This window comes from Bufo gargarizans, chromosome 11 (genome assembly GCF_014858855.1).
Source record: "Bufo gargarizans isolate SCDJY-AF-19 chromosome 11, ASM1485885v1, whole genome shotgun sequence".
Classification (NCBI taxonomy): Eukaryota; Metazoa; Chordata; class Amphibia; order Anura; family Bufonidae; genus Bufo; species Bufo gargarizans.
Window position 1 is genome coordinate 86,466,841 of NC_058090.1, and position 26,807 is coordinate 86,493,647.

Below are 26,807 nucleotides of genomic sequence, written 5' to 3' on the forward strand. Positions count from 1 at the left end.
AAGCATGCATGTGTATAGGTGAGTCTATAGGAAAAGCTGCCGGCCAAACACTGGCGGCTGACAGCTAGCTGGCTTAAATCGAGCCTGGGCATTGCGCCAGTCTAACTGTGCTACTGATAGCCGTCCGCTTTGCAGGTTAACCCTTCAGTTGCTGGATGTTTGCCCCTGGACTGTCAGGTTATGACATGGGTGGACCTGTTGCTTCTTCACACTGCTGTCCCCGATGAAGTCCTGAGATTGATAAAGCGGAGCTGGCTCTGATTGTAAGCGAACCGATGTAGCAGAGCTGACATTGCCGTGAGTTAACGTATAGCTTCAGGCAAACCATCTCATTGTTATGAGTTTACAAACCCCCCCAGCTCTGCTACATCTGCCTTAACGTCCAGGAGTGAGCGGGAAGGGAAGTGACCCTCTAAGCAGTGACAGGGAGGGTATGGAGGAGGCCAGTATCCTCAGATTACTGCACAGTGGGGAGGACATCAGGGCTGTGAAGCACATTGTTATTGGATAAGGCTGGCTACATACACAATGTACAGGACACAGTGACTGGAGGGAAGGCGGCCAGTATCCAGGACACAGGGGGGGAGAAGTGACTGCTCCTCCTGCCAATCACAGCCTGTCCCTCCCCGGCAGCAGACACCGCTCGGTGCACTTACATGCACTTTAATGAACACAATCCTCAGCCTCCAGGAGGGAGACTCTCAGGAGTGAGTACTCGGGGCAGCTTTTATTCTTTACACCTGTATAGGCATTAAGGGGGGGTGTCCTCTGTGAGGACAGCTGGTAGATGGGGCACGCTCTTCACTATGGCACTGTTGTGACTAGGGTAAGGTGAGAGTATAATGGGATGATGGGGCTGATGGTGGTGTGACCGGTGCTGAGCCCTCGCCTTCTGCTTCTCTATCAGCTCTGTTAGCTTGCTGTGATTTGTAGTGCTCCAGGCTGTTTTATCACTCACAGTTTCTCCAGTAAGGACACTGTCACCAGAGGAGCTTGTTAGAGACGTTGACCACTGGTTGGATTTTACTTACTCTATGGATGGGACCAATGGCTGAGCATGTCTTATTAAATGTGACGCCCCAGAAAATACTCAAATATTCTGCAGCACCCGAATCTGAATACTGTTGTAATTGCATGTAATTAGACATGTAGTATAACCAGTGGGTTATTCCATAAACTCTATCTGTATAGCGACACCTGCTGTTAGCTCTTTACCTTGTTTCTCTGTCCACCTCACAGAGGTGGTCGCACATGCTTAGTTGCATCCTTCAACTGGCACCAGTCCTGTTTACTGTGACTGTGACAGGTATAGGGAGAGATCTGCAGCAGAAAGGAAACGCCTCCCCCCCTGAGCTGTTATAGGGAGAGATCTGCAGCAGAAAGGACATGCCACCCTGAGCTGTTATAGGGAGAGATCTGCAGAAGAAAGGACATGCCCCCCTGAGCTGTTATAGGGGGAGATCTGCAGTAGAAAGGAAACTCCCCCCCTGAGCTGTTATAGGGAGGGATCTGCAGCAGAAAGGACATGCCCCCCTGAGCTGTTATAGGGAGAGACCTGCAGCAGAAAGGACATGCCCCCCTGAGCTGTGATAGGGAGAGAGCTGAGCAGAAAGGATACACTTCCTCAGTTATGAGAGAGCTGCAGCAGAAAGGACTAACCCCTGAGCTGTAAAAGGGAGAGCTGTAGCATAAAGCACACACTCCCTGAGTTGTGATATGGCTGTAGCAAAAAGGAAACATCCCCTGAGCTGTGATAGGGAGAGAGCTGCAGCAGAAAGAACATGCCCCATGAGCTGTGATAGGAAGTTGCAGCACGAAGGACACACTCCCTGAGCTGTGATAGGGAGAGAGCTGCAGCAGAAAGGACACACCCCTGAGAAAAGACACTCCCCTTCAGCTGTCAGATTGATATAAACCTAGCAGAGCAATGATTGGGGAGATCTCTGGATCCATGTGAGGTCCAGGGCTGGTTCTAGCTGTGTTAGAAAGAGACTGTCATGTACTGTATGATGTGTCAGTTTCATTTTTTTTTTTGCAATCATCATGGGATAACCCCTTTAAGTGATGTCATCACCCTGGAAATGATGATGTCATCAGTCCCATGCCAAAGCATTCTCAGTCCCCTCCGCTGGTTTGTCATGCCTGGGTAAGCCACGCTGGTCAAATCTCTTCCAGATAGGAATTACTGTGAGCAATCGTACAATTGTGCCAATAACGGTGAGATATTTCGCAGTCTCGTGTGACGATGTCCTTTGATCTTTGATCAGCTAAACTTTTATAGTTGGGTTTTGATGTGGTCTGTTCAGACAGAGCCTGTTAGATGAAGCATAATATACTGGGTAAGTAGTGTCAGCAGAAGCGACCCGCCGCTTAGGGTTGACTCGGGATAAACAAGCAGCAGATGTCAGGCTTGAATCAGCTGCATCCACTCTGCGTCCGGCAGCTGTTCACCCCACATCTGTTTTACGGCTTCTGGCAGCTGATACGCCGTATACCCAATGCAGGCAGTGACCGGGGATTATATGACCAACCAGCGCGCACAGTAGGCACCTAAAAAGTCATCAGAGCGAGCAGTAAACCTGGTGCTGTACTCTATGGGGTAAGTGCATCTGTCAAGAGATGGCATCAGTGGGGCACTGTCATTCTAAAAAACGTTCAGGACTTTTTTAGTTACAAGGTGGCGCTGCTGGGGCCAAATGTGATAGTCAAGCCAGGGTTCAATGCCAGAAGCTGAATTAAAGGTAGGGTGCTGTGGGACCCAGTCATTTCTAGCTACGCCATTGCTTACCTTGTTAGAGCCGGGCATTTGACAGATGGTTCTTGTTTGGGTGTTGGAAAAGGAGTAAAAACTGCTTTTTAATGGACTAATGGCATTAGAACTTGGTATGTAACATATTAGGTTGGGTATAGTCAAAGAGCCTAAGGATATCAATCTGGAATGTGTAATGCTTCTTTTCACCTGTGGAGGAGCTGCAGGGAAATTAAACACCCTGTGTTCAGCTTACTATGAAGAGAATGTTCCAGTGAGGATATCCTTTTTTTAAAAGTTATTCTTGTTGAACTATGTCCTTGCACTTTGTATTGAGACTGAAACGCCAAGTTTTTTTTTCTTGCAAAGTCGAAGCAAGTGTGAAAGAAGACCAAGTTGACGACCAGCAGTGGAGTTTATCTCCTGTTTTTGTTAGCGATCAGCTGCTCCCACAAGCGTGTTCTGCTCTCAGTTTCCAAACATGACTCAGCAGCGCTAGGCTGACGTGTTGACTCCCACAAAGCCCTCCCACAACTACTTTCACAACATTGTTTAGGTTCTTGGCGAGCATTGTGATCGGGGAGGTAAAGAGGCAAAAATAAAAACATTACGGGAAAAGAGATCTGCAAAATGGAACTAGGAAGTAGATAAAAGACAAAGCAACCACTAAGGGTGTATTCACACAGCTAAATGTGAGGCATAATATGCTTCAAAAACAGCTCCCCGGAAACACAGCGCTGTTCATACTGCGCATATTTTTACGTCATTGTCACAGTTCATGTGCAGAATCGAAAAACACACTAAAAAGACGCTAGTTAACTTCTCTTGTGAATTCAGATTTGTAAACTCGTAGTCTGGCTGAAATATGGATGTATTCTGTGTCCTTAAAGGGGTTGTCCAGGATTGTAATATTATCTTTAAGATAGGCCATCAATATATAATCAGATGGGGTCAGACACCCTGCTACCCACTGATAAACTGTATTAGAGTGGCTCTGGCCCTGGAAGTTGGCATCGGAACTAAACATCTCCATCCATTGTGTAGTGGACGGAGCTGGTAACTGCAGCACTGCCCCCATTCACTCCAGTGGGAACAGTGCTGCAGTTACTGTTCTGTCCACTACACAATGGATGGAGCTGTGTACTTCCGGCATTAAAGGGGTTCTCCGGGCTTAACCTATTTTTGGCTATGAAAAGCTAACCTGTGGAGGAAAGATTATTGCTCACATACCTACCTTCCACAGTGCAGCCGTTCTTGAGATCTGCCTCCCGGTCACGTGGTCCCTCCAGCTGGCTTTTCTGTGCTTCCGGGCAAAGTCTGTCTCCTAGTCTTCCGCTCTTCTCTTCCTGCCTTGAGCAGGAGACGGATCGTCTTCTTCCTACGGCCTCCGTCTTCTTCCCCAACGCAGGCGCAGTATGCACAATTACAGTGCGCATGCGCCGGTATCTCTGCTCCGGCTCCGTACACACATGCACTGCACATGCGGTGGTATCTCCTCCGGCTCGTACTTACAGGTTTAGGCCTCATGCACACGACCGCTGCTTTGGTCGACCGTTGTTTTCGTCCGCAAAAAGGCGGACCCATTCACTTCAATGGGGCCGCAAAAGATGCGGACAGCACTCCGTGTGCTGTCCGCATCTTTTGCTCTGTTCCGTAGCCCCGCAAAAAAATATAACATGTCCTATTCTTGTCCGTTTTGCGGACAAGAATAGGCATTTCTACAATGGGCCGCCCTTTCTGTTCTGCAAATTGCAGAAGGCACATGGGCAGCTTCTGTTTTTTGCGGATCCGAGGTTTGTGGACCGCAAAAAACGGAACGGTCGTGTGCATGTAGCCTTACAGTGAGGGAAGCGTCAGAAACTGCTTCCTATTGGGATTGTCTTACGCTATTCAAATTACTAATATAATTCTAGCAGGATTCCTTTGTGAGTGTAGTAATATGGCCACAGGAGGTATAGTAGGCGCGGTTATTGCAGACAGGGACCGCCTATCACTCATCTCCGTGCAGTGCAGCCAAGCTTGAGTATGAATAAGAGTACTTTCACACTAGTGTTTTTGTTTTCCATCACAGGTTTTATCCTAATACATTCTGAATGGAGAGCAGTCCGTTCAGGATGCATCAGTTCAGTCCCTCTTACGTTTTTTGGACGGAGAAAATACCGCAGCATCCTGCAGTTTTCTCTTCGGCTAAAAATACTGAACACTTGCCGGAACACCGGATCCGGCATTAATTTACATTGAAGTGTATAAGTGCCGGATCCAGCATTAAGTATTCCGGCAAAACGGATCCGGCTTTCCAATCTGCGCATGCGCAGACCTTTAAAAATGTAAAAAAAATAATAATACCGGATCCGTTTTTTCCGGATGGCATCCCGATCCGTCTGACAAATGCCATCGGTTTGCGTCCGGATTGCCGGATCCAGCAGGCAGTTCCGGCGACGGAATCCTCTGCCGCAAGTGTGAAAGTAGCCTAAAGTTAGGAAAGAACTAAGCAGGAAACTGAAGAATGTAAACAGCTCTGCCTCAAAGAAGCCAATACATTCTAGGCCTTACACAGGAGAGTCTGAAGAACAAACAGGGGAAGAAAAGCGCAAAAATGAAAAACAAGTATTGGGGGCATCTGTCTGCATGTAGAGGGGTGTCAGGAGCACAAAAACAGAATTTTGATTTTGGAACCGGACAACACCTTTAAGTGTCAGTGCTAGAGCAACGATCACTCTCGGAACCACTACTGTTTACTTACAGAGAAATCTGGGTCACAAGACAATGAAGGTTTCCATTGAATGACTGCAAGCAGAGATCTTGAAAACCATGTTACACAGACTTTATGAGGAAATGATGTTACTTTTCATGATACAATAATAAAGCTTTGCTTGTTACTTAGTGTATTTGTCAGACAATAACTTTCCATGCTAAGGCCTCATGCACACCACCGTTGTTGTGTTCCGTTCCGCAAAATGGGGTTCCGTTGTTCCGTGATCCGTTTTTGTTTCCGTGTGTCTTCCTTTATTTTTGGAGGACCACCAGACATGAAGAAAAGTAAAAAAAAGTCAAGTTTGCCATGCAAATGATAGGAAAAAAACGGACGCGGACGCGTGGACACGGATGACAATCTTGTGTGCCTCCGCGTTTTTTCACGGTCCCATTGACTTGAATGGATCCGCAAACCGTTTTCCTTGAAAAAAATAGGACAGGTTATATTTTTTGGACGGACTGGAACCATGGATCACGGACGCGGATGACAAACGATGCATCAGCCGAGTTTTCAACGGACCCATTGAAAGTCAATTGGTCCACAGAAAATCATGAAAAACGGAACAACGGACAAGGAATGAAACATCGGTCGTGTGCATGAGGCCTTATTCACACAGTCCGTGTTTTCCATCAGTGATTGTGAGCCAAAACCAGGGGTGGAATAAGGCCTCATGCACACGGCCGTTGTTTTGGTCCGCATCCGAGCCACAGTTTTAGCGGCTCGGAAGCGGACCAATTCACTTCAATGGGGCCGCAAAAGATGCGGAGAGCACTCCGTGTGATGTCCGCATCCGTTGCTCCGTTCCGTGGTCCGCAAAAAAAATATAACCTGTCCCATTCTTGTCCGTGCTTTGCGGACAAGAATAGGCAGTTATATTAAAGGCTGTCCGTGCTTTGCGGACAAGAATAGGCATTTCTACAATGGGCCGCCCTTTCTGTTCTGCAAATTGCAGAAGGCACACGGGCAGCTTCCGTTTTTTGCGGATCCGCGGTTTGTGGACCGCAAAAAACGGAACGGTCGTGTGCATTATTTTGTTTCCGTGTCCGTTCAGTTTTTTTGCGGATTGGATGAGGACCCATTAATTTCAATTGGTCCGCAAAAAAAATGCGGACAGCACACCGTGTGCTGTTTGCATCCGTATGTCCGTTCTGTAGCCCCACAAAAAATGTACAGCATGTCATATTCTTATCCGTTTTACGGACAAGGATAGGCATTGTTACAATGGATCCGCAAAAAAAAAAACTGATGCAGTACATATGCCAAAAGGACGGCATCCGTATTTTTGGTGGATCAGTGTTTTGCGGACCGCAAGCACATATGGTTGTGTAAATGTAGCCTAAGGCCTAAGGTCAGTGTTTGATCAGTGCATTCCATCAAGCTCCAGAAAAACTCCAGCAATCTTCTAAAATAAATCCATCTTTATTTAAATGTTTATATAGGTAACTGTCACAGCTGGTGGCTGTTGAAGTATGGAACTGAGCATGTACGACCACCTCAGCAAGGTGGACAGAGAAGTAAAGAAAAGAAAAAACTGCATTTAGCGCAAATGTTGTGATTGCAATAACTTTTTAATAGTATTCATGTCCAAATGCTGGTGGCAAAAATGTTGAATATTATTTGTGGGACAACCCCTTTAAGTTACGCATCTGCCTTAGTTAATTGAAACAAAGGAGTCTTTAACCCTTCCTACAGACAGGATATACATATATAATGTGGCATTTCCTGGTGACTTCTGTAGAGAAATGAGGGGTTATGGGGCCATCGTTATGGGAAGTTTACTTTAGATGCTCATTAGTACCCTATAAAATACGTTGCCGCTCCTCGGAGCCCTACTGGAGTTCACATGCAGCAATTAAGAAGTACATTAAAGATACAGTAGCTAAGAAATAATATTTCATTAGGTTCCTCTGTATCTGTGTCATAAAAGGTTTATTATAGTGGTATTTACTATGATTACACATCCTTCGTCATCTTTGACTGTCTTATCTCTGTCCTGCCAGGGTTATTGACATGAGTTAGTCACTTCTCAATAACCTTAGGACTGTGATGGCCGACCTCCGGCACTCCAGCTGTGGTAAAACTATGACTCCCAAGATGGACCCTTAGGGCTCTTTCACACTTGCGTTCTTTTCTTCCGGCATAGAGTTCCGTCGTCGGGGCTCTATGCCGGAAGAATCCTGATCAGTTTTATCCTAATGCATTCTGAATGGAGAGAAATCCGTTCAGGATGCATCAGGATGTCTTCAGTTCAGGAACGGAACGTTTTTTGGCCGGAGAAAATACCGCAGCATGCTGCGCTTTTTGCTCCGGCCAAAAATCCTGAAGACTTGCCGCAAGGCCGGATCCGGAATTAATGCCCATTGAAAGGCATTGATCCGGATCCGGCCTTAAGCTAAACGTCGTTTCGGCGCATTGCCGGATCCGACGTTTAGCTTTTTCTGAATGGTTACCATGGCTGCCGGGACGCTAAAGTCCTGGCAGCCATGGTAAAGTGTAGTGGGGAGCGGGGGAGCAGTATACTTACCGTCCGTGCGGCTCCCGGGGCGCTCCAGAGTGATGTCAGGGCGCCCCAGGCGTATGGATGACGTGATCACATGGCACATCATCCATGCGCATGGGGCGCTCTGACGTCATTCTGGAGCGCCCGGGGAGCCGCACGGACTGTAAGTATACTGCTCCCCACTACTACTATGGCAACCAGGACTTTAATCGCGTCCTGGCTGCCATAGTAACACTGAAAGCATTTTGAAGACGGATCCGTCTTCAAATGCTTTCAGTTCACTTGCGTTTTTCCAGATCTGGCGTAATTCCGGCAAGTGGAGTACACACCGGATCCGGACATCGCAAGTGTGAAAGAGGCCTAACTTGGCTGTTCTCAGAACTCCATAGAAATGAATGGAGCATGCTGGGAGTCGTAGTTTTACTACAGCTGGAGTGCCTAAAGCCACTGATTCTGGAGGGAGTGGCTGACCATCTAACGTTGTATGATGGTGTCCTGACATTCCACCGGCAACAGATGTTGGCGGAGATAAGGATTGGGCAGCTGGATTTCAACATGTCTGATCCTTATCTTCTCATCAGAAGACATAACCTGCCGTCAGAGGTGTCTGACAGGGGCGTAGTCTAGTAATATAAATTAGATAGATTTTGGACCATTTTACTGACTTCAGTGAGGCATCCTGACTCTTCCACAACAGCAGATGCCAAGGGGAGATAAGGATTGGGCAGCTGGATTTCAACATGTCTTATCCTTATGTTCTTAGAAGAGATAACCTGCCGTCAGAGGTGTCTGACAGGGGCGTAGTCTAGTAATATAAATTAGATAAATGTTGGACCATTTTACTGACTTCAGTGATTCTTCCACAACAGCAGATGCTGGGGGGAGATAAGGATTGGGCAGCTGGATTTCAACATGTCTGATCCTTATGTTCTTAGAAGAGATAACCTGCCGTCAGAGGTGTCTGACAGGGGCGTAGTCTAGTAATATGTTGGGGAAGATAAGGATTGGGCAGTTGGATTTCAGCTGGCTGATCCTTTCGTTCTTGGGGAGATAAGACTTTTTTTTTTGGGGGGGGGGGGGGGGTTCAGGAGTAGTGATTGCTGTCTGTTTGCTGACCAGCCCTAGAGTGTTGGCCAGTCACAGTTCCCCCATAATAGAATTCACATACTAAAATACTTTGATATTGATGCCATACTTCCAGCAACAGTGCCCCCTTATCAGTGTCATGCAATAGTGCCCAATGAGTACCAGCTCCATGCAGGGGCGGATTAAGTGCATGATAGGCCCGGGGCTGTCTACCAAACTTGGCCCCCCCCCCCCCCCCCCCTTCTCCTCCATTTTAGTTTTTTGGTTTTTTTTGTATGAAGAGGCTGCGGTGCATTATGGGCGCCACAGTCTCTTCTTAGGCCATATGACATCTTCAGACTAAAAAAAAATACCCCAAATTGGGTCGTAAACTGAAAAATGTAGTCACCGAATTTAAAATACATATAATTGTAATAAAAAAGACATGGAGGAGAATACAGCACCACATACCTCTTACATCCAGTGACATCTCCTGTCATGTAGACCTTCTCTTTCCTCTTCTCCTCCATTTGACCCAGACCGCCATGGCAAATTCTTTCAGCCACATCTCATCTCTACAGTTTGTAACACAGACACATTAGATTTCTCAATTTTTCCATCAACCTCCTCATCCTGGTGTCCCCACAGCGTCATCCTGCCACCCCCAATACTGTGCCCGTTGTGCTTCCCAATGCCCCAGGAACTATACTGCTGAAAAAATATTGACCCTTATAGACATAATTGGGGTAATTTATCAAACTGGTGTAAAGTAGAACTGGATTTCCAAAAGAGCCGTCAAATATGAAAGGTGGAATAGCAACACCCCCATATAGTAATTTCCACCACACTGCCCCCACATAGTAATCCCCCCATAGTAATTTGCCCCCACACAGTAATTTCCCCCAAACTGCCCCCATATAGTAGTTTGCCCCCCACACAGTACTTTGCTCTACACTGCCCCACATAGTAATTTCCACCACACTGCCCCCACATAGTAATTTGCCCCCACACAATAGTTTTCCCCACATAGTAATTTGCCCCCACATAGAAATTACCCCACACTGTCCCCACATAGTAATTTGCCCCCACACTGCCCCATATCGTAATTTGTCCCCACACTGCCCCCACATAGTAATTTGCCCCCACACTGCCCCATATAGTAATTTTTCCCCACATAGCAATTTCCCCACACACGATAGTTTCCCCCACACTACCCCCATATAGAAATTTGCCCCCACACCGCCCCCACATAGCAATTTGCCCCCACATAGCAATTTGCCCCCACACTGCCCCACATAGCAATTTGCCCCCACACAGCCCCCACATAGCAATTTGCCCCACATAGCAATTTCCCCCCACTGCCCCCACATAGCAATTTTCCCCCACACAGCCCCCACATAGCAATTTGCCCCCACACTGCCCCCACATAGCAATTTGCCCCCACACTGCCCCCACATAGCAATTTGCCCCCACACTGCCCCCACATAGCAATTTGCCCCCACACTGCCCCCACATAGCAATTTGCCCCCACACTGCCCCCACATAGCAATTTGCCCCCACACTGCCCCCACATAGCAATTTGCCCCCACACTGCCCCCACATAGCAATTTGCCCCCACACTGCCCCCACATAGCAATTTGCCCCCACACTGCCCCCACATAGCAATTTGCCCCCACACTGCCCCCACATAGCAATTTGCCCCCACACTGCCCCCACATAGCAATTTGCCCCCACACTGCCCCCACATAGCAATTTGCCCCCACACTGCCCCCATATAGAAATTTGCCCCCACACTGCCCCCATATAGAAATTTGCCCCCACACCGCCCCCACATAGCAATTTGCCCCCACATAGCAATTTGCCCCCACACTGCCCCACATAGCAATTTGCCCCCACACAGCCCCCACATAGCAATTTGCCCCACATAGCAATTTCCCCCACACTGCCCCCACATAGCAATTTGCCCCCACACTGCCCCCACATAGCAATTTGCCCCCACACTGCCCCCACATAGCAATTTGCCCCCACACTGCCCCCACATAGCAATTTGCCCCCACACTGCCCCCACATAGCAATTTGCCCCCACACTGCCCCCACATAGCAATTTGCCCCCACACTGCCCCCACATAGCAATTTGCCCCCACACAGCAATTTGCCCCCACACTGCCCCCACATAGCAATTTGCCCCCACACTGCCCCCACATAGCAATTTGCCCCCACACAGCAATTTGCCCCCACACTGCCCCCACATAGCAATTTGCCCCCACACTGCCCCCACATAGCAATTTGCCCCCACACTGCCCCCACATAGCAATTTGCCCCCACACTGCCCCCACATAGCAATTTGCCCCCACACTGCCCCCACATAGCAATTTGCCCCCACACTGCCCCCACATAGCAATTTGCCCCCACACAGCAATTTGCCCCCACACTGCCCCCACATAGCAATTTGCCCCCACACTGTCCCCACATAGCAATTTGCCCCCACACTGCCCCCACATAGCAATTTGCCCCCACACTGCCCCCACATAGCAATTTGCCCCCACACAGCAATTTGCCCCCACACTGCCCCCACATAGCAATTTGCCCCCACACTGCCCCCACATAGCAATTTGCCCCCACACTGCCCCCACATAGCAATTTGCCCCCACACTGCCCCCACATAGCAATTTGCCCCCACACTGCCCCCACATAGCAATTTGCCCCCACACTGCCCCCACATAGCAATTTGCCCCCACACAGCAATTTGCCCCCACACTGCCCCCACATAGCAATTTGCCCCCACACTGTCCCCACATAGCAATTTGCCCCCACACTGCCCCCACATAGCAATTTGCCCCCACACTGCCCCCACATTGCAATTTGCCCCCACATAGTAATTAGCCCCCACATAGTATTCCCTCCCATAATAATTTGGCCCCATACAGCCCCCACATTCCCCCCCCCCCCCCAATGTACTCGATTTTACTTCCCTAATATGTCCTCCTGTGTGGCCCCCCCCCCCCCAAAGTAGGCACATGAAATAAAAAATTAAAAAAATGAACAAAAAAAATGAAAAGATAAATACTCACCTACTGTATGTCCAGGGCCAGGCGCTTGCTCGCAGAGTCAGGCGCGTCACAGTGCTGCGTCCCGGCACAGGCGCGCGATGACGTCATCACGCACGCCTGCGCCGGGATTTCTCTACCGCATAGGCCTCAGGCCTTCAAGGCCTGAAGCCTATGGCGGTGATCGCGGACGGGACAGGGAGCTATGCGCTCCCGTGCCCCGCAGCAGTATGTGGGCGTTCGGGTCAGCGTTGGGCCCCCCAGCGGTGCTGGGCCCGGGGCTGCCGACCCGAACGTCCCTATTGTAATCCGCCACTGGCTCCATGGTATCTCAGTGCCAACCACAATACCCGTAGACTACCAGTTCCAGTGCCTCAGTCATAGACACACATTTATGTTTCTACCACCTTTGTATATACAATTACCCAATGGGGCAAATGTATCAGCTTTGTTGCCCTAAACAACGTTGGTGACCTACTATTAGGTTATCATACCCTAACCTCTTCTTTATGAAAAGAAAAACACCAAGCCCCACACATGCTTCCTAAAAACAAGCCTATTACCTTACCATATAAATATGAAACAACCTACATATTATATTCCCTGTCAAATTGCTACTATTAGTGCCCCAATTTTACACGTTGCCTTCTTCACTGGTTCCAACATTCATAAGTAAGTCACAGAAGCTCCCATAATAGTATTTGCCAGCTGCATGTGTGCCCTCTTAGAGGGGCAGTAATCTTAAAAATAAATGATAAAAGTACGTTTTTCAGTCTGCAGAATTTTTTTGCTGCTCCTTGGGGGTGGAGCTTAGTATTTCTGCTGTCTTATTGGGGAAGGGCAGTGGAGGAAGGCTCCTTCTGTATAGCCAACCTATATTGAAACATAGGAAGGAAAATGTCTGATCTCCTGGGACCCATATGTGGGACTTCTCAGTATACAGTCACAGTTTTCAAGATATATAGATAAAGTTGTTTTTTTTGTGTATGTTTCTGTATGTTTTCTACAGTTACTGTTACTTTAAGGGCTTTAACCACAAATGTTCCATAAATGGCTCAGTTGCTCTTCTGAAAGCAACCAGATCCTGAATATGGTGAGAAGAATGGAAACACAAAGAACATTAGAAAGTTGCAGAATTTTCCATTGCACAATTTGTAGGCTTCACAGAATGTACACATAACTGGAAAAACCCTATTGTACTTTTCTCAGGTAAACCCCCTCCAATGATAAGGATGCCAGAGGTTATGTTCAGGTTATAGCGCTTATCTATTCAGTGTTGGACGTTCAAGTCAATAAGCTTCTATAAATTAGTAATTAGATTTTTCTTATCTACGGGTATTTTATTCTTTATTGTTAAATGACCGGTTCCAGACATTTCTATTGATCCAGGCACAAAGAACAAGGTATGGACATGCATCATAGGGTCTACAGTATTATAATTTTCCTCATGCACTCGGTCCCACATAAGCTACACACTCCAATTACATTGCCAGGTGTGCACCAGATAGTCTGAGAAGTGGTGTGGCCATCTTGGATTGCAGAAGAGGAGCCTGAGAATTAAAGGGGTTGTCTCATCTGAGACAATGGGGGCATATATAAGGATATATACCACCACTGGATCCGCACCTATATCGAGAACGGAGCAGGCAAAGCAGTGGTTGGAGGACTCCGGTCCGGCCACCACCAAGTGCTCTCCCCATAGAAGTAAATGGGACCACACCGTGCGTGTCCGGCCACCGCTCGGTTATTTTCGGCGGACCCATATAAATGAATGGAGGGCGGCTGCGCATGACATGTACTGCTGTGCAAACGGATATAAAATATATAAAATTAGCTGACAACTGACAAGTGGCTGAAGCGGGAGCCTCCCTACTCTATCCTATCTGCAGTAAATCAAACTGATTATTAAATGGTAACTGTTGTTTCAATAAACATTGTACAAATCAAAAGAACAGGAGAATATAAGAAACTTTGTAATATATCCTATCATGGTCTCCAATTATCAGCATTTTTCTTCCCCTCTCCATGGACATCTATAGGCAGCATGTATGCTCCAGTCTTTTTAAATAAACTCATTTTCGCCTCTGTCTCTCTTACTGCATCTCACATTCTCACTCCTTCTCATCTTCCCCTCTCCATAGATTTCTGCGGGTTGGATATCATCTGATCCTTCAGTGAGGTTGTCTCCAAGATGGACTTTAGGAAGGGGAGGGAGAAAAAAGGCATTTTCTCTGATAAGATATATTACAATGTTTCTTCTATTCAGCTGTACTATTGCTAGTTTGTCGAAGCAACAGTGACCATTTAAGTCCCTCTCCCCTTGGCAATGCCAAAGATGGAGCCATCTCTGTGTTCTCTGCAGGAATTCTTCATGAATGTTTTTGTCAGGATCCTGCAGAAAGTGCGCAAACGGTGGGGGTAACTATATTTCTTGTTAATTTTTAGTATTCATTACTAGGTTTAGTGCTCCTTTAAGAAAGAGACCAATTCTGTTCCGATTTTTATTTTATGATGTTAAGAAATATTCATCATATACAAGCGACTGTCTGAACCCGCATGCTCCGGCAGACAGTGAGTCACGTGGCTCAGCCAGTCGCCCGCCTGATATTGCACAGAGCTGGCACATTTGGCTCCAGCTACAATAAATTACTCCACACCTTTCACAATCTGACATAAACTTCTACAAACTTCAGTATTTGATAACTTCCCTTCCTAGAAAAAAAACAGCCCTCGGAGTATGGAGTATAGGCAAAATTCAGTTTTTACCCAGAATAAGGGTAACTTTGCAGATACTTTACAACTCCAGTTACAACTGGAGTTTTCCTTTAAATAGACCATATTTCATGACATGTATAATAGGAACCTGCATGAAAAGCCATTGCTTGCTAGTTTTTGAAAAATTCAGATCAGTGGAGCACCTCCACCGATCAGCTGTTTCGGGCAGCCGCTATGGATCTGTAAGCAGAGTGCTCCATACACAGTGTAGTGGCCGTGCAGGGTACTGCAGCTCAGCTCCCATTATGGTGGCAGAAACTACACAGTAGGAGCCTTCTGATTTTGCTCTGTAAACTGGACAGTTGCCCAAACAAGCTAATTGGTGGAGGTGCTGGGTGTCAGACCCCGATTGATCTGATATTGATTAGCCATCCTGAGAATAGGTCTTCAATATCTGTAGCCCTGAGAACCCCTTGGTCCTATATAAGAGCAGTATACAACCGCTATAGGTAGCCCAAAAAGTACAAAAACTATTATGAAAACTAGAAGAATACGCTGGCTGCTGTATGTGTAGCCTGTCAATCACTGTCCTGAGGGGCGGCGGAAAAGCTTTCCTTATGAATACATCCTAGTGGCGTACCGGTGATAGAGGCAGACCTTGTCACTGCTATGAGGCCTGGGGGGAGGGTGGGCCCACTGTGAACTGCTCCTTCCATTCACTGTAAATTCACTGCATTGCCCCCACTACGATGAGCTCAGTGAGATTCTACAGCTTTCACTGGTTTCACTAGTAACTGTATACATTCCTATGCAGTGAGCTCCCCCTAGTGGTGGCTGCAGGGAGTCAGTTTTATAATATACTGTGTGAAAGAAAGCAGATATATCTATGACTTTATGCGTGTTGTGTGGTATAAATGCATTGAGAAATATGGTGTTCATAATAAGCGCCATATTTATGAAAGTGGGATAAAGTGGGTGAGTTTTTTAATTAAATTTTTTACAAAAAATGTCTTCCTCTATAAAAAAGAAACTATAAGTTCTTCATAAATCTGTTGAGATGCACTTTATGTTCCACGTCAAGGGGCCCATACTACATTTTGCTATGGAGTCCTATGTGATATGTCCTCTCTCCTGTCAGACTCATAACTAGGTGTCCAGTGTATTTTTTGGTGCCATTTTGGCTACCGGTAGTATGGGCCTGTAGTTGTAATTCTACAAATCATATCTACATCCCAATATTTCTCCATTTCAGTGGCAAATCCGAATGAAAACAAAGTGCCAAAAAGAATTCTCACCTTTCAGAAGTACCATGTGTGATCTCTTTTTGACATAAAGCTCAGAAAGAAGTAAAGGCAGATTACAATCTAGAGTTCACTTCCTCTTGTTACTGATGTAAATGTACAGGGCCGGTCATGTGAGGAAGAACACCGGCCTGCAGCAAGATAAGCATCCGAGTTTCGGCACGTTACAATCATACTGGATTACTAGGTACTGTATGCGTGGGTAGTATTAAATCTAAATATACCCAGGACTGTTTGTTTGGAGCATTGTAGACTTTATTGAAGCTGAATGCGTGGAGATAGTAATATGATGAGGCTGACTCTGCAGTCTTTGTATACAGTAAGTGATAATACTCCCTAATTTTCCAGTAAAAAAATATGTAGTTATTATAGACGTTGGGATCCGTGTGTGAACAGGGTTCGGTGATGACAGATTTCACTTTTTGAGCCCCTTTCTCTGTTCAGCCTTGAGATTCTCTAGCAGCAGGCACAACCCATCAGTAGTATGTCAGAGCCATTTGGGCTCTGTGCAGTGAGACCCTGAGGAGCCAGTGCAGAGGATAGGCCTGATGAGATGATGTGTCATGGTGTACGCCCTCAGGCTGTTGCTCCCTTGGCATAGGTGCAGTGAAAAGGAGGTATAAGGAATCAGGCCAGAATTAGTAAATAAAATTCTCTCTTTTTCTCTCTAGTTGTATACAGTGCCAATTATCTCCCCAGATGATGCCCGGCAAAGTAACTGCCACAGCACCTCTGGTATGCTATCTCGCTGATCTCTCTCCCCTGAATTTATGGCTAACAGAAATAAGCTGGCACTTGTGGCTGTAGGTGTCCGCTGTGAAATGCAGGCTTTTGGAGTTTGCCTGAACTGAACTATGGTGATGGGTGTCTTAACATGTTTCCCCTCACCTACAACTGGGGTTGCTGGTCACTCTGCTGACTGTAAATGCTGTAGCTTTGAAGAATATCTAACCCTAAACCTTGCAGTCTCCCTAGAGTAGTGTTCCTCACAGATGGAGCTGGATCTCTGGTCCCTGAGACCCTATGGAGCAGATGGTCATGCTCCATCACTCCTCACTTGCTATTATAGCGCTGCCCTTTCTTGACAGGAAGTAGGACCAGCCCACTCCTACCAAGAGGGGAGGAATGGGATGGTTAACCCCATCCCTACTGTCAACCATACCTCACCTGCTGGTGTACAGTGCAAACATTGCACAGGATGGCAAAACGTAACATAACATTGCATTAAAACACGGTACTGGGGTACTGCATTTGTACGTCCCATCCACCATCTTGAAAATCATTTTGATGGATACTTGGGTAATTACTTAAAGGAGCTGTCCGGCCAATTCAATATTTTTAAAAATAAGGTCAAAACGGTGGAAAATAATGAAGCGAATCATAATCACCTTACCGATGCCCTGCTTCTCCCATTCCAGTGCTTCCTGACCCAGCTGCTTTCTACTTCCCGGCCCCTCTTGACATGCAAAAATTGCCCGATTCCGCCAGTTGTAGCTAACACAAGTCACTGCTGTGGTCATCGATCGGCTGAGCAGTCTTTTCTTATGTGTCAAGGGGTCTAGAAAGCAGAGACTGGTGGGCACTGTCTTTGCAGGTCAATAATGGGACCATTGTGCAGGTACCATGGGATGATTAATAGCAGTGAGCCTGAGGCTTTTTGGATTTCTTTTCCTGTTCCCCCGATAGCATTTCCACATATGTTCCCCTGAAGGCGATCTTGTTGCTGGAGGAACCAGGTTCTAATCATTGAAACTGTGTTTACACTGGATACATCCCATAAAAACTAGACTCTAATATACACAAATGTCTCAAAGCGCCTTCGTTAATTAATTTGTATGTTAAATGTGAAAACAAATTATATTTTACTTCTGTGCTAAATGACTCTAATGTCCTCCTAACAACACTATCTTCTGTGACATTGGGTGGACCCCAATGACCATCCACATCAATGTGCTCACGTATACACTCATTAATAGCGTCATTCAAGCAGTTAGGATACAGAGCTGGCAACTCTCCCGATTTTGCCCAAAATAGACTGTTAAGGGGGTGGGGCTTAAATGTCCCCAATTTTACCTCTACATGTTGGTAAGTATGAGGGTATAAATACTCATGTCAAACCAACAGAATTCCAAAAATTACATTTTGTTATGTAGACCTTCAGGCCCAAACCTGCTCATAATATCTGGACGAGAGCATAATTTAATGTGTATGGGGGTGTCCGAACTCTCCCCCGACAGCAGATGTCGAAGGAAAGAGGGGTTGGACATGTTAGATTTTAATCTGCACAATCCTTTGATCTTACGGGAGACATGCCTCTCCCATTAAGAACATGTGTGTATGGGTGGGAGAGTCAGAAAGAGTAACTCGGTCAAATGATTGAGGTGTATGGTCATCTTAACACATGGAGATAGTCAGGATTACTCATCAATATCAGATCATTGGGAGTCTGACAACCAACACCCCATCAATAAGATATGTCATAAATGCTTGATAACTGTGGGCTGCACCACTGGGACCCTCAACTACTGGGAGAATGCTGTTTGCTTGATTTTCTTCTGTATCTCTCATAAACCTCTACCCCGTGGCCTACTTTCAATAGAGGCAGATCACGCGACTGCTACAAAGCCCAGGAGCCCAGGACTGAACTAGTTCTTCTCTTCGGAGGTGAAAACACTGTATTTTTAAGCAGCGACCACTAGGGGGAGCTCGATGCAAAGAGATTATTGCAGCTTCGGTGGTAATTGTATACATTCTATGCGCTGAGCTCCCCCTAGGGATGGCTGCAGGCAGCCAGCTTTGTAATAGAGAAGAAGCAGGGGATTTATTAATGTATTTATCCCAATTGTCTATTGTGAATAGGTTAAAGGCAACTTTTTTATATTTAGATTAGAGATCTGGGGCATTACGCTTTGCCTTCTGTACTGTCTGAGAGTGACCCATACTAAGGGCAGGGGGGCCATACTAAGTCTTGCTATGGGGTCCTATGAGAGCTGTGTATGCCTCTACTTCTTATTCGTATATTATCAGGACTGTGGATGTCAGGGTTCCTGAGATCTCCGTTCTCCAGAATGAGAGGTCCCAGTGCTGGGGTTCCATTATTTTAAGGAGTCCCATATACAATACAATTGCCTTGGGAAGATATTTTTCCCAGTTCAGGTCTTATCCACCTGCTTAATTCTGAGGATCAGTGGAGGCTCACTGTTGGGATGAAGTGATCAGAAATGGAAATGCCATCGCTTCTAGTGGTAGACAACCTCTTTACTGTATACAGCCCCATGTGTCCATGGCAGGCCACAGACGTTCTGTAACCCAGTCTGAATATTGTGCAATATTGTGCAACTGAATTTTTATAATGTTTACGCAGATGTTGGTGTCCCGAGGTTATCTAGTGGTGGCAGAGTTCTTGCAATCTTGTTCTTGATCTTGTCCTTCCATTAAATTGTTAGTGTTAATATGCCAATGTTATAGCCTGCTGGTTGAAATAGTAATGTATATATGTTTCATTTCTCCAGCAGGATGGAGCATAGATGGAGTTCAGATGAGCTGGATGATGATGTGTTTTATCCAGATGATTTTGAGTTCTCCAGGGAACCTTTAACGTCATCAACTTCAATGTTCAGTCCGAGCCCTCCGTACAATTGTCTCCTGGGCCGGTTCCATCTCTTCACTGTATCTCACTGCTGTGGTCCAGGATGCAGGATTACAGAGTCCAAAGACAAAGCTACTCAGACCTTAGAGCCGTCTTCTCTTAATGGTGATGTCATGTTACCATGTGGCGTTTCAGAATCTCCACAGAGACTTTTCTATGGTAAGAGACATATCGTCTTGGGTATGTGCCCATCGTGTCAGCGACAAGTTGTACCGTTGTTTAATAGTTTCCTTTTCACTGTACTGGACCTGTTGTATGAGGGTCTAAACATCAACCAATGGACCCATTTGACTTGTAATGGGTTTCCAGGCAAAGTGGATGTGTTTACCAACTATGATGTTCCATTACAAATCCAAAAAGAAGACCACTTCTGCAGTGGGGGCAAAAGCAATCTTAAATTTCTTTGTACTCATGCTTTTTATTGGTTTTACATGAACAATACAATAGAAACTTCTCCACAAAGCAGATTGTCTGATCATGTCTGATCGGTTTACTGATCTTGACACGATCCTTGGAGATTTGGAGATTTGTACGAAAATGGCTTTGACCAATTACGTTCACTGTGGGTCAAAAGTAATAAGAGAGGCCAACCAGTTAGGAGATCAGATATAGAGGAAGCAGATACTTTATAGTAAAATTAATGAACAGGAATGGAGACTTCAAAGGGGTTGTCCACATTGGGGGGCCTTTTCGTCAGACCCTCCCACATCGCTGGACCGGTAGAGGGAAGCACACTTACCTGCTCCTCGCTGCTAGGTTTCGGCTCCTTGGGTCCCACACCACTGCTGCCAGGCTCTGGAACCCGAGGATAAGCTTCATATTTGGCAGGGGTCACGCGCCTGCTGTAGCTAATGACTGGGTGCAGCAGTGATGTGTCTCCCATGCATCACATCACTAGGTCATATGATGCATCATGTCATTGGCTGCAGCAGGCACCTGACCCCATCTGTGCAGGACACGGACAGGCAGGAACTGCAAGTTCTATAAGGACAGCCAATGTGCTGGAACCAGGAGGCAGGGAACAGATACCACTGGGTGGGATAATTAAATAAAAAAAATCCTAGATAACCCCTTTAATCAATATTTATGAGGAGCCATATTGAAAATCTCATACCTCAGGGGTGTTACTTCATACCCAAGGCTTACAGCACAAATTAAACTGAATGCTGTGCTTTTCTTCTGGCTTATGATATCATACAACACTAACCCCAGATTGGACAATCTAATTCTTGTTGTTATCTGAACCCCTTGTCCAGCATTTGAGGGTAAAGAGTAGCTGTATAACCCTCTAGCTGTTTCCCTTCATTATCATGTTGGTCCTCAGGCCCTTAGCAGCTGCTTATCTTCTTCTTTGGCATTTATGCATAAGCCAACACCTCTAACAATTGTAGGCTTTAACATCTCAAGCATAATTGCATGGTAGATACTGCTGTATGGAGATCTATGACAAATCTCGTGTGCAGACGCATTGTTAGGTTGTTTCTTTTTTATAGTGTTCAGATATTAGGTTTTAGAAGAACATTTCCTAAGTATTGTTCATAGGGCTCTGACATTCAAGGTTGATAGCATCCAAAACAGGAAAAGCAGAGATTCCTGATGTCCTCAACCTCTAACCTGATATTAAGCACTAACTGACCTGAGATCCTACTTTCTGGTTTGTGACCATCACAATTTCCTGATAAACAATTGGGGTCTAGATTATTTGTATCTTTGTATTGCATTTTTTTTATTTCTAATGACTGTGTAATGTCTGTGAGTCTATATTTCCGAAACAAGTCTGTAAAATGATCATTGGCACAGGCTGCCCACGTAACGTAGAGATGGAAAATAATCTGGTTCTTATTAAAGACATTGGACTTGTGCCAAGATCAGTGCTAGTTTTGGTTCTCTACTGTGTAGAAAAACTTGTTTCCCATATGTACATCACTTTGTAAGATACAAAGCATATGGAAGCCACTTACTGATAGGTTAATTTTCCCATGCATTAGAGAATAGATAGGACATCCCTGAGTCAATCCATGTCAAAGCACTCATAATGGTCATGGATCTCCTTTCATAGTCTTTCAGCCTTTTTCTGCAGCAAGCTTTGCCTTTGCCTGTAGGAAGCTGATGGTCTCCTATTTCCAACATAAAAAGGGACATTTTAAAGGGGTTTTCAAAATTCTGATATTGATGACCTAGGTCCAACTCCCAGCGCCCCTGTTGATCAGCTGTCATACGAGCACTGCTTCTTCTTCAAGATTACACTGCGCGTTGTCCCACTTGCAGCGGCAGCAACATGGTGTAATTACAAGTGCTTCAGGTGAACAGAACAAGCACTTGCAATTACACTGTGCCGCTGAGACTTCCGCGATGACATGGAGTGTCCTCTTGAAGAGGAAGTAGCCCTCACACAAGTGCTGCCTTCCTCATCAAACAGCTGATCGACGGGGGTGCTGGTAGTTGTACCCCCATCGATCAGATATTAATAGTTCATCAATATGTACTGGCTGCACAACCCCTTTAAACACTCAGACAACCCATTTAATGTTAACAGTAGAGGCACAATATCTTTGAATGCCTGCTATCCAGGCACCCAACATTACAGCAACTTGGCGCTCTCCTCATGGAGAAACTTTGTCCCCTCATACCCATGCCACAGACCTCTCACTCCCCAACTAGTTCCTGCTCTGCACTGATGATGGGCAAAAACCCTGAAACAGTTGGCGGACGGTTTTCTTTTCCATATGGAGAAGATTCTAGGTTGAGCTCATACCTTTAGTAATGTTGAAGGCCTCTTAAAAGGCTAGACATTGACTCACAAGGAAGCTACTCTCAATAGGTGGCACTTGAAAGACAGTTTTCCTTGGTCGTGGAGGAGAGCTATTTTGCAGCTTAAAGAGGTTGTCCAACTCCATATTGTTTTTTGCTTGTTAGATTAGGCAGCCATGGTTTGCTGTAAATTTGTGTGGTTTTACACTGATGAATACCGCTTGGATGTTTGTGTTGCTTATATCTCTGTGCATTTATGGTTAATATAAGCTTATGTCTTTCTTACATAGTTGGACTTTAATAGTGGTGTCTCTGTGTTGTAGGAAATGCAGGATATCTCTTACACCCACCTACAAACTTAACCCTGCGGTTTGGAAGTGAGACAGGTCATCTGAGGCAGGAGCAGAATTCTGAGCGCAGGATTGCTCGAAAGTTACAGTGCATTGGAGATCAGTTCCACAGACTTCATCTACAGAGGGTAAAATCAAATGTTTCTTTAAATTAGTAGTCTTGGCATAGATCGGTGAACATAAAAATACCACTACTAATATTGCATACTGATGAAGGTGAGTTGAACATGCTGTGATGTCACCTCGTAGTTATCTACGATGGCTTCTTGTAAACAGACCTTCCAAAATTTAATCCTAAATTGCAGGAGGTTCAGGTCCCATTTTGTTTGAATATTATATGCACCCTGGTCAATTATGGTTACGATTCGGTAGTGGCTGTAATGATAATTGACCACTGTGTTTGGCCAAGTATGACTGATGTTGCTGCCATAAACATGATTATATCCATAAATGCAGCTTGGATCTTCTGCTTGGACAATGCAGCAGTACCTTGCTTGTCCTGCGGTCGAAGGGGTCTCCACTAGTATTTTGTACATACCTAAAGCAGAAGAAGTAGAGGGAATGGGCTCGAGTAGATTTTACTTGTGCTCATACTGCAAGTGAAGAAGCTCTTGCCATGTAGTTTTTGCAATTCAAATAAAAATGTTCTTTAAGAAAAGTTATAGAACAGGTTTAGCAAAGGCAAAATTGCACAATATTTTACATGGAACATGTTAAAAAAGAAAAACGAAACAATTTTCTGCATCTTCAAACAAGAGAAGAGCAAAGGGCACAGAACTTCCTCTAGAGAATAGATTTTTGCATGTAGATTTATTGATCAGAAAATGTCTAAAGGTCTTAGAAGAACCTCAGATAAGTTCTACCTCTAATGAGAAACAGAGGCCAGACAGGATGAGTTTTTGACATTTTTTGGCAATGTATGCCAACTGGCCATACATTATTGGACAATACTTAAAAAATTAAAGCCCTTATGCCATGATTAATGTACAAAATGAAAATCAGACATCCTATAGTACATGACAATCTCTTTCTAACAAAGCTAGAACCAGCCCTGTACTTCACATGGATCCAGAGATCTCACACTATGGTTATGTGAATGGGGCCTTATTCTATATCTTGATTCATCATTCGTCCTCGCTTCCCTCTAGGCATCTACAGCATTTTATAAAGTCTTGTCCAGGTAAGGACTCACACGTTTAACCACCTAACTGTTTTGCCAGAGTCCAGCTCCAGCAGTGGGAGAAGTAGCTAAGCGGAGGGGAGAGGGCTGCTTTAGATGCTGCTACCTCCTAACATGCACTGGTCTTGTTTGAAAACAGACATTCCAAGCTTTCAGACAATACCAGAATGCGTTCAGTACAGAGGAAGATATCACTGATAGAAATCAGGATGCAGTAAATGCAGCTGAAAGTGCGATTATTCTTGACTTGATTTCTAACAGTGATTTCTCCTTTGTTGCTTGGACTTTAGCTGTCAGCTTTCAAACAAGACCAGTTGCATGTTTCTAGCTGCTACCATTCAGGAGATCACCATCTAAAGCAGCCCTCCCGCTCCAGTTAGCTACTTTTCCCACTGCGGGAGCTGGACTCCGGTAAAACAGTTAGGTGGTTAAAGGGGTTTTCTAGGAATTAAGATGGCCCATCAAAGTCTACCTGTGCAAAACCCCACAATCAAACATTGATGGGCTATGCTGAGGATAGGCTGTCAGTGTTACATGGGTTTTCCAGGACTTTATTATTGGTGATCTATCCTTTGTATAGGTCATCAGTATCAGATCTATTGTTGCCACCGGCCTATCTGGTATTTGTAGCAGGAGGCCGTCAGTATTTTATCCACTTGATCGCGCAGGTATCCTCTTCTTTCTTCAGGACCTGCAATGATGTCACCACGTGGTGAGCGCGGTGACATCATCGCAGGTCCTTTTGCAGGTCCTGAAGAAAGAAGAGGATGCCTGCGCGATAAAGTGGATGAGGTGAGTTTTTTAAATTATTTTCAACCCCTCGTTGGCCATTTTATTTAGCATTCTATCTTAAAGGGATTCTGTCACCTCCCCTAACCCAAAAAACGATTTTAAAGCAGCCATGAAGCACAGCTTACCTTGATTAGGCTGTGCTCTTTTATCTTGTAATCCGTCCAGCAGTTTCTGCAAAAAACTACTTTTATTGATATGCAAATGAGTCCTGAATGTGCCCAGAGGGGCGTTTTGTTCCTCTTACAGTGCCCAGCCCGCCTTCCTTGCACTGTCTAACCGCCCCCAGCCTGCCACAGCCTCTCCTCCCTCTCCTCCCCCTCCCTCACGCCGAACGAACTCTCGCACAGGCGCAGTACCCACTGAGGGCTGCGCCTGTGCGATCATCAGGAGACTGAGGGCAGGAGCTTCATCCTCGTCACTGGGCATGCGCCGAGCCCAGTGACGTCCGATGCTCGCTCTTCCCTCAGTCAGCAGGGAAGAGCGAGCATCGGACGTCACTGGGCTCGGCGCATGCCCAGAGACGTCATGTAACCAATGAACGTGACATCACTGGTCTAGGAAGAGGCCTCATCCACCATCTGATATTTATGGCCTACCCTTGTTTCTATGATAGTGGTGGGTCCCCTCTCCTATGAGACCCCTGTGCATCTGATAGTGATGGGTCCCTTTGCCTATGAGACCCCTGTGCATCTGATAGTGGTGGGTCCCTTTGCCTATGAGACCCCTGTGCAGCTGATGGCGGTGGGTCCCCTGCCTATGAGACCCCTGTGCAGCTGATAGCAGTGGGTCCCCTCGCCTATGAGACCCCTGTGCAGCTGATAGTGGTGGGTCCTCTCGCCTATGAGACCCCTGTGCAGCTGATGGCGGTGGGTCCCCTCGCCTATGAGACCCCTGTGCAGCTGATGGCGGTAGGTCCCCTCGCCTATGGGACCCCTGTGCAGCTGATAGCAGTGGGTCCCCTCGCCTATGAGACCCCTGTGCAGCTGATAGTGGTGGGTCCCCTCGCCTATGAGACCCCTGTGCAGCTGATAGTGGTGGGTCCCCTCGCCTATGAGACCCCTGTGCAGCTGATGGCGGTGGGTCCCCTCGCCTATGAGACTCCTGTGCTGCTAATGGCGGTGGGTCCCCTCGCCTATGGGACCCCTGTGCAGCTGATGGCGGTGGGTCCCCTCGCCTATGAGACCCCTGTGCAGCTGATCGTGGTGGGTCCCCTCGCCTAGGAGACCCCTGGGCAGCTGATGGCGGTGGGTCCCCTCGCCTATGAGACCCCTGAGCAGCTGATAGTGGTGGGTCCCCTCGCCTATGAGACCCCTGTGCAGCTGATGGTGGTGGGTCCCCTCACCTATGAGACCCCTGTTCAGCTGATGGTGGTGGGTCCCCTCGCCTATGAGACCCCTGTGCAGCTGATAGTGGTGGGTCCCCTCGCCTATGAGACCCCTGTGCAGCTGATAGTGGTGGGTCCCCTCGCCTATGTGACCCCTGTGAAGCTGATGGCGGTGGGTCCCCTCGCCTATGTGACCCCTGTGAAGCTGATGGCGGTGGGTCCCCTCGCCTATGAGACCCCTGTGCAGCTGATGGTGGTGGATCCCCTCGCCTATGAGACCCCTGTGCAGCTGATAGCGGTGGGTCCCCTCGCCTATGAGACCCCTGTGCAGCTGATGGCGGTGGGTCCCCTCGCCTATGAGACCCCTGTGCTGTTGATGGTGGTGGGTCCCCTCGCCTATGAGACCCCTGTTCAGCTGATGGTGGTGGGTCCCCTCGCCTATGAGACCCCTGTGCAGCTGATGGTGGTGGGTCCCCTCGCCTATGAGACCCCTGTGCAGCTGATAGTGGTGGGTCCCCTCGCCTATGAGACCCCTGTGCAGCTGATAGTGGTGGGTCCCCTCGCCTATGAGACCCCTGTGCAGCTGATGGTGGTGGGTCCCCTCGCCTATGAGACCCCTGTGCAGCTGA

The 26,807-nt window shown here is 46.6% G+C and overlaps 1 protein-coding gene across 2 annotated transcripts in view; it reads left to right on the forward strand.

The window, feature by feature from the left end:
- Window positions 1-567: 567 nt before the first annotated feature.
- BMF (Bcl2 modifying factor) overlaps window positions 568-26,807 on the forward strand; it is a 46,315-nt gene continuing 20,075 nt past the window's right edge. The window contains exons 1-3 of one of the 2 annotated variants that reach the window (XM_044272188.1): window positions 568-707; window positions 19,645-19,940; window positions 22,856-23,010. In XM_044272188.1, the coding sequence (XP_044128123.1) occupies window positions 667-707; window positions 19,645-19,940; window positions 22,856-23,010 (492 nt within the window). In that variant the 5' untranslated portion in view covers window positions 568-666. The remainder of the gene's footprint in view (window positions 708-19,644; window positions 19,941-22,855; window positions 23,011-26,807) is intronic. The other variant, XM_044272189.1, reaches the window with a different exon arrangement.